Source organism: Pagrus pagrus (assembly GCF_965226575.1).
Source record: "Pagrus pagrus genome assembly, chromosome: 21".
Lineage (NCBI taxonomy): Eukaryota > Metazoa > Chordata > Actinopteri > Spariformes > Sparidae > Pagrus > Pagrus pagrus.
This window is the reverse complement of record NC_140208.1, coordinates 7,610,063-7,617,289: the sequence shown is the minus strand read 5'-3', so window position 1 is coordinate 7,617,289 and position 7,227 is coordinate 7,610,063. Positions and strand designations below refer to the sequence as shown.

Below are 7,227 nucleotides of genomic sequence, written 5' to 3'. Positions count from 1 at the left end.
CATTGTGCTTCTCTGGAGTGTTTTTTTCTGTGACTTTACTGTAAACTGCTTTAAATGTCATCAAAATACATTCTTTTTACGTTGCTTCAGAAGCTGATCAGTATCTTGTTATACTGTGAAAACTGTATTACCTCCGCCAAGGATTGTTGGTTTGTGAGCACAACGACACAAAAACTAGTCAACAGATTTTCACGAAACTTGGGTGGTGGAGGGTTCTTGGCCCACAATGGAGCCCTTTAACTTTTGGTACAGATCTGGATAAAGGAATTTTATTTTTTTATTTCACTTTTCCCAACATTTTGGTCAATTTCTCAGAATAATGCTTGGATCTTGATGGAAAAAACAGGTTTCTTAAGGTGGCTGGTATCTATTAGTGAGTTCAATTTGATGCAGATCCATATAAAAGTCCTGATTTAGTGGATTTAAATATGTTTTATTTGATATTGGACTGAATCAGGGCATTGGCGGAGGTACAGTATGCACTCTACTGAGAGCCATTCAAGTTATTAGAAAGAAATGTTTTTCATGTTCTAACAAGATGTTTTCATATAAGTACAACATTACAAACTTATACTAATTATCATGTGAAACCTGTTATATTCATGAAATATTTCACATGATAAGCTATAAAGAATATTTTTATAACAAAAGTTTCTTGTTTAAACCTGTTAAGTTTGTATGTTGTAATAACGGTAAAGTATCTTGTTTTAGCATGAAAATATCACATTATACTGTGATGCTGATCTGTTATTTTGGCACGGCAGTAACCATCAGTTTCCCCTTTTTTTTATGCCAAGCCTTTTTTCACTTCCTCTTAGTATCCAGCCATGTAGACATATTTGGTTTCATAAGTTAAGGTTTGAGGTTTATGTTCTTGATTTGTGCTTCCAGCATTTAAAAATAAATTAAAATTCTGCGCTGACAAGTTTATTAACTCTTTAATTCTACTGTAAAATGCCCAAAGAGCAGCATAAATAAGATTGAATCTGCATGATAATGAAAAAATGTTGAGATATATGAGGAATAAATAAAAGAATATTTACATCACGCGATTTCCTAAAGTGTTTCTGCCAGACAGATTCATTGGTGCTAGGAGAAGTTAGAGCCTGGACACATTTTTGATTTACTTATTTATTCTTTAATTTATTCCTTCTTATTCTTGTAAGATGTATTTTTACGGCACCTACATGACTCCGAACTTGTGGTCATAATTTTTTTAAAACAAATGTACCAGAGTCCAGCCATGCTAGCAACCAATGCAAATTTCTATGCTATTATGCTCACAATAACAATGCTAACACGCTAATGGTTACCATCTTAGTTTAATGTAATAGCATGCTAACATTTGCTAAGTAGCTTAAATTATACACAAAGGTTGTGATTGATCAGAATCAGGTTTATTTCCAAGTAGGTTTTCATATACAGATATAATGACACAAAAGAAAAAAACAAATACTGCAAAAATAGAATATAAAAATGTATTTACTATAAAAATATGTCAGATACTTTGTTTAAAAAAGAGCATACCATTGGGAATGTTATTAGTTTTGCAGGTGTGATTTCATAAACCACCACCAAGCAATGGACAAATTAAAAATTTGACCTTTGAAAGTTCAACTTTTGTCGAAAAAACGTAAATGTAGACCTCATTGTTGTGCAACAGGAAAGGTTTGTGGATTGTTGAAGTCTATAGGTTTCATCCTCTGGGAACCATGAATGTATGAACACAGGTCTGAGAGAATCTGGGCAAACAAACTTAGTTATTTTGTTTTCTGGCTCAGAAGCAGAAGAAAAGAAAACACTACACTATGTTACATGTCCTCTGTGTTGTGTTGGACAGGGAGAATATGAAGCTGTTCACTGTGTCCAGGTATCACCTAACACAAGTACACTGTGGAGTCCGCCCAGCCCAGCCTGAACCCTGGGTAGACGGGCTCAGTGAAGGTGGTGTGGAAGCAGTGGAGGAGCGTCAGTTCACCACAGGAGACCTTGAAGAAGGACAGTTTCCCTGCTGGCCAGTCCAGAAAGACTCCCACTTTGTTGGAGACGGGCTGGATGGCTACAGCAGTCTCCATGCCTCGGTGCCAGGTCCTGTAGCCATTGCTGTTGCAGTTCAGTCCCCAGGAGGAGTCGTTTTTGCCCAACCAGCTGTCGTGACCCTCTCCCTTCCTGGACATCCCTCTGTAGGCGACTCCTATGAAAGCTCTCCCACTCCATTCTGTCTCCCAGTAGCAGCGCCCAGTCAGTCCCTCCGTGCACAACACCTGTCTCCAGAAATCAAACCTCTCTGGGTGGTCAGGGTATGGCTGCTCGGTCCAACGCGTCGCCTGCCTGTTTACATCGGCCAGAGAAAGGTCTTTGTGCGCTGTGTTCGGATCCAGGGTGAGTTTTTTGGTGTCTGATGAAACAGATCGAGAATGTCAGTCAGTATCATGCTCGCCGTTGTCTCGTGACTTTAGAAGAAAACAGAGAAGACCAAAGTTGCTGGTTACTCACATTTCTTCGGACCTGGTTGAATCCTGGACTCACCGCACTCTTCCACTCTACAACATCACAGAAGAACAGTTTGTATCATTAAAGGTGCAGTATGTAACAATTGGCATCCAGTTGAGTTAATACTCCAAACAGTAGGGGGCAGCATATCACCAAAGTAAGCGCTAAACCTGCCAGAAAACCACTTTGGTGTCTTTGACGTTACGCCAGCATCGTTATTTTTTGAATTATTTAGACATTTTGATACTTTTACAGTATGTATATAAGACCTGGACCTGCTATATGATCAAAAAAGACATGGAAATATCGCTTTCTATGATACAAGACCTTTAAATTAAAGCCCTGAGATCGCCATTTTCCAGTTGAAAAATGAACTTTACAGAGTTTGGTGACACTCAAATATCCCTTTGGCATTTCCCTACCGCAGTATCTTCCTACTTATAAATCTGTTGTTGTCATCATTTGAGTTTTTCTTTACACCACCACTACCTGAGTTCCTTCAGGCTGCACTGTGGGTCGTCTCGCAGGGCAGACATCAGCTGCAGGCCTGAGTCTCCCGGGTGGTTGTAGCTCAGGTCGAGCTCCCTCAGACCGGATGAGTTCAAAGTGGCCGCCAGGAAAATGCAGCTTTCTTCTGTCAGTCTGCACAGGGACAAACTTCACAACAGACACCCGGACATGTCATCCAACTGATCTCCATGCATGTTTGGCACTGTACTGTAATCTGCTGTTAAAAAATAATTCATCTGGCATGAAATTTCACTCAAGGCACTCACATGAGTATTTCCAGTTTACAGTGAAGACTCCCCAGACCACCACAGAGCTTTCTGACTCCTGCGTCCAGCAAGTCATTGTCAGAGAGGTCGAATACTTTCAGGTGGCAGGAGGCCGAGCTGATAACTGAGGTCAGGACGCCGGAGCTGTGCTCTGTAAGGCTGCAGCTCCTCAGTCTTAACAAACAGAAAAATAAAGAAATAAACCACTTGCTTGGTGTCTGTAAATAAAAACCTGTATCTGAAAGAAACATGTCCAATATTAACCTGAGTGTCTCCAGTTTGCTGCTCTTCAGTCCACCAGAGAGCTGCTTTATTCCTGCATCTGTCAGGTTGTTGTTGCCCAGGTCCAGCTCTCTCAGCTGGGATAAGCTGATGCCATTCGCCAGGTTTTCACAGCAGGTCACAGTGAGATTACAGGCATTGACACTGCAGGAGGAGAGACAGTATAAGGAAGGCGAATAATGTAATAAAGAAATGTCCCCTTATGTTTAGACAGAGTTAGACAAAGCATCAATATTTGAGGTCTAACACTTGCAGTAACAGCTTTTTGACCACTTGGGGGTAACAGTGACACACTGTGTCACTTGTTTACACATCAAGGATGACTTTATCATTCATTTGGTTTCATGTTTCTGGCCTCTTAGAGAATATAAGTCCAATAAAAACTCTATTTTAGCTCCAATTTTGGTCTCCACCAACTCCTGAGGGACATATCTGGCTCTTTAACTGCTAAACATTTCTCCATACCAGAAAGAATCTGAGCATGGAAGCTGAATATCTTTAACATCTGTGCCAAAAAATAAACTTTAAAGCCTGCTATTCGAGATAAGGATGCACTTACTTTGCCGCTCGGGCGGTTTTCATCACAGGCAGCAGCCTCAGAAGTCCCTCCTCTGAGCGGGTGTAGTTGCTGAGCTCGAACACGCTCAGCTCTTCCTCTGATGTCAGCAGAACAAAGACCAGGGTGGCCCACTGGGCAGCTGAAAGTTTGGCTCTGTTAAGATGATCTGGTCGGAGGTAGTTCTGAATCTCGTCCACAAGAGAGCGGTCGTTCAGCTCATTCAGACAGTGAAAGAGATTGAGGCATCTGTCTGGAGATGGATTTGCCCTGATCTTGTTCTTTATGTGTTTAATGATCTCTGTTCTTGTGTTTTGGTTTGTTCTGTTGCTGGTCATCAGACGTTTCAACAGAATCTGATTGGACTCCAGAGACAAGCCCAAAAGGAAGCGCAGGAAGATGTCAAAGTGTCCATTTTTGCACCGCAAAGCCTTCTCTATGGCTTCCTTGTAGAGGATGACCTCTGATGCATCCCTGAATGGGAACCGTCTCGAAGCGGATGACTTCTTGATCAGGACGTTGAAGTTGTCGTTGTGAAATCTGAGGTAGACATACAATGCAGCGAAGAATTCCTGGATGCTCAGATGCACGAAGCAGAACATCTTTTCTTTGCCGAGTATCAGCTCCTCACTGAAGATCTCCGTGTAGACTCCTGAGAACGCCTCCGTGACTTTTATACCGTTCTGGTTGAGGTCGCTCTCATAGAAGATCAAGTGGCCCTTCTCGAGCTCTTTGAAGGCCAGTTCACCCAGTGACATGAGGTTATCTCTCAAGCAGTCAATGTTTGACCCTCTTCTTCCCGGAAGCCTCTTCTCCATGTCATCCGCATACAAGGACAAGAAGTGGATGTACATCTGAGTGAGATTCTTTGGTGTGTCTTTACCGTCAGTCGTCGCCAACTTCTTCTCAAGAACACTCGCCGCCATCCAGCAGAAGACTGGAATGTGGCACATGATATGAAGACTCCTGCAGGATTTCACATGTTTGATTACCCTGTCTGCTAAGTTCTTGTCACTGATTTTCTTCCTGAAGTACTCGTCTTTCTGGGGGTTGTTGAACCCTCGCACCTCTGTCACAAGATCAATGTGCTCCAGAGGGATCTGACTGGAAGCCACCGGGCGAGATGTTATCCAAACAAGAGCCCGAGGAAGCAGCTTTCCCCTGATGAGGTTGGTCAGTAGCACACCAACCTTGGTTTCCTGTGTCACATCTGACATTATTTCGCTTTCTTTGAAGTCCAGAGACAGGCGGCTCTCGTCCAGACCATCCAGAATGAAGAGCATTTCCATTTTACCATTAGCAAAGATTCCTGTGTCTTTTGTTTGAGGAAAGATTTCACTGAGAAGATCCACCAGACTGAGGGTTTTCTCTTTCATCATATTCAGCTCTCGAAAAGAGAGAGGAAACACAAAGTCCAGGTTGGTGTTTTCTTTCTCCTCAGCCCAGTCTAGAGTGAATTTCTTGACAGATACGGTTTTCCCAATTCCAGCGACCCCCCGCGTGATCACAGTTCTTATGTGGTTGTCTCGTCCCGGTTGAGGAACAAAGAGGTGATTGCAGTGGATTGATTTCTCCTGGGCCGCATGTATCCTGGACGCCATCTCAATCTGTCTCACCTCATGCTCCTGGTTGACTTCACCACTCCCTCCCTCAGTGACGTAGAGCTCTGTGTAGATCTTATTGAGGGATGTCTTGTTTGCTTTTCCCACCATCCCCTCAAAAAAGTGACTGAAATCCTTCTTCAGAGCATCTTTCAGTTCCTGTTGACATTCTGCAACCCTGTCATCTGGATATCAAAATGCAATAATAGGTTATTTAAGTTTTATTTCATGCTTTTAAGAATCTGTCAACACATTAAACTCCACCTTTAAATGAGGTTAAAGGTGTAATTTGTAGGATATGACCAGAATTTGAAGGTAGCTCCGAAACATAGGGAGCCAGAGTGGACACAGCCTCCAAGACTGAACGAGGTCAGTTTGATAACAGAGGATACAGTATGGAGGTGATTTACAGCAGCTCTGAATAGGACCATGACTCCGGGGTTTTCGAAGGGTCGAAGAGTTTTTAGTTTATGTGGAGTGTGTTTTACAAAGAGTAACTTCAACACAGTGCATCGTTGACATAACTTCAACACTGTTTGTTTATTCACACTCTTTTTTCAACAAAAATTCTGGCCGTATCTTCTTAATTGCTCCATTAGGTGATGGTGATAGTAATAGTCAGTACTCACGTTGGGATTGCAGCGTCTCTGCAGTGTCACGGTTTACGTCAACGTTCGACTCTGCAAAAAAAAAAGAAGTGAGTGATCAGCACTCTGCTGCCCAAACCACAGTTTCAGTTATGACCACATCTTACATATATCTACCTTGACCTGTCGAGATGATACTGATGTTTAGGTTGCCGACGTTACCAGTGATGGTGGGAGCGACCACATTGCTGCCACCCTGAGCGATGTAGCTGTGATGGATATGATGAACCAATGACTCAATAGAGGAAACAGACTCTGAGAGAAACCACAAAACTCAATTTCAGCACTTTCTTACAAAACCAACTTAAGTGAATGATCACTGGAGTAAAATGAATATAATAAAGTTGGATTAACACTTTATCATTATTATTATTATCATCAGTATTATCAGTTTGTTAATAATTTTTCCTTGCCATAACAACTTCTTATTCTGAATTTGACATCTTTACCTCGGGTGACCTCGTCTGTTTTGTCAGCGACACTCTTGCTCCATATTTTCCTCATCGGCTCCTTCGTAGCCTCCATGACTTAGATTGATACTCCTCATAAATGGTCTTTATTTGGGCCTTGGACATGAGATGAAAACTTTCCTTTGCAGTTGCAGACATTTACTTTCAGCAGATCGAATATCGGGTCATGGAAACTATATTAAAATAAAGCAAAAAAAAACTCTTTCAGACACATAATGACTAGCGAGGGCTAATATTAGAAAAGCTAAAGGAAATGCTTACCTACTTTAACAACGACTGCGATTTCCGTCTGATTTAGACATCAACAGCAAACTGATCATGAGCAGAGTTGTACTTTCACAGATAAAGCAACAGTGTCTGGCTTCCTTCCTGGTTGACGGTGAAGAAAACAGGAAGCTGGTG

At 42.0% G+C, this 7,227-nt stretch overlaps 1 protein-coding gene across 2 annotated transcripts; it reads right to left on the bottom strand.

The window, feature by feature from the left end:
- Nucleotides 1-1,381: 1,381 nt before the first annotated feature.
- Nucleotides 1,382-7,174, bottom strand: LOC311250436 (NACHT, LRR and PYD domains-containing protein 3-like). Of its 2 annotated transcripts, none has more exons than XM_084342133.1 (10): nucleotides 7,087-7,174; nucleotides 6,805-6,998; nucleotides 6,473-6,610; nucleotides 6,338-6,388; nucleotides 4,111-5,893; nucleotides 3,534-3,695; nucleotides 3,270-3,443; nucleotides 2,983-3,150; nucleotides 2,497-2,543; nucleotides 1,382-2,398 (listed from the first exon to the last, which is right to left on the bottom strand). In XM_084342133.1, exons 2-10 carry the CDS (start codon nucleotides 6,878-6,880, stop codon nucleotides 1,878-1,880), a joined length of 3,120 nt encoding a protein of 1,039 aa, XP_084198259.1. In that variant the 5' UTR covers nucleotides 6,881-6,998; nucleotides 7,087-7,174; the 3' UTR covers nucleotides 1,382-1,877. The 2 variants fall into 2 exon arrangements, with proteins under 2 accessions (XP_084198259.1, XP_084198260.1); XM_084342134.1 differs by having other exon boundaries at nucleotides 7,091-7,165.
- Nucleotides 7,175-7,227: the final 53 nt, after the last annotated feature.

Excerpts from the sequence above, each read along its gene's own strand:
- LOC311250436 (XM_084342133.1), bottom strand. The coding sequence starts at position 6,880 with ATGGAGGCTACGAAGGAGCCGATGAGGAAAATATGGAGCAAGAGTGTC. Across the intron at positions 6,389-6,472 it reads TATCATCTCGACAGGTCAAG|AGTCGAACGTTGACGTAAAC; the intron begins GTAGATATATGT and ends TTTTTTTTGCAG. Across the intron at positions 3,444-3,533 it reads AGCAAACTGGAGACACTCAG|ACTGAGGAGCTGCAGCCTTA; the intron begins GTTAATATTGGA and ends CTGTTTGTTAAG.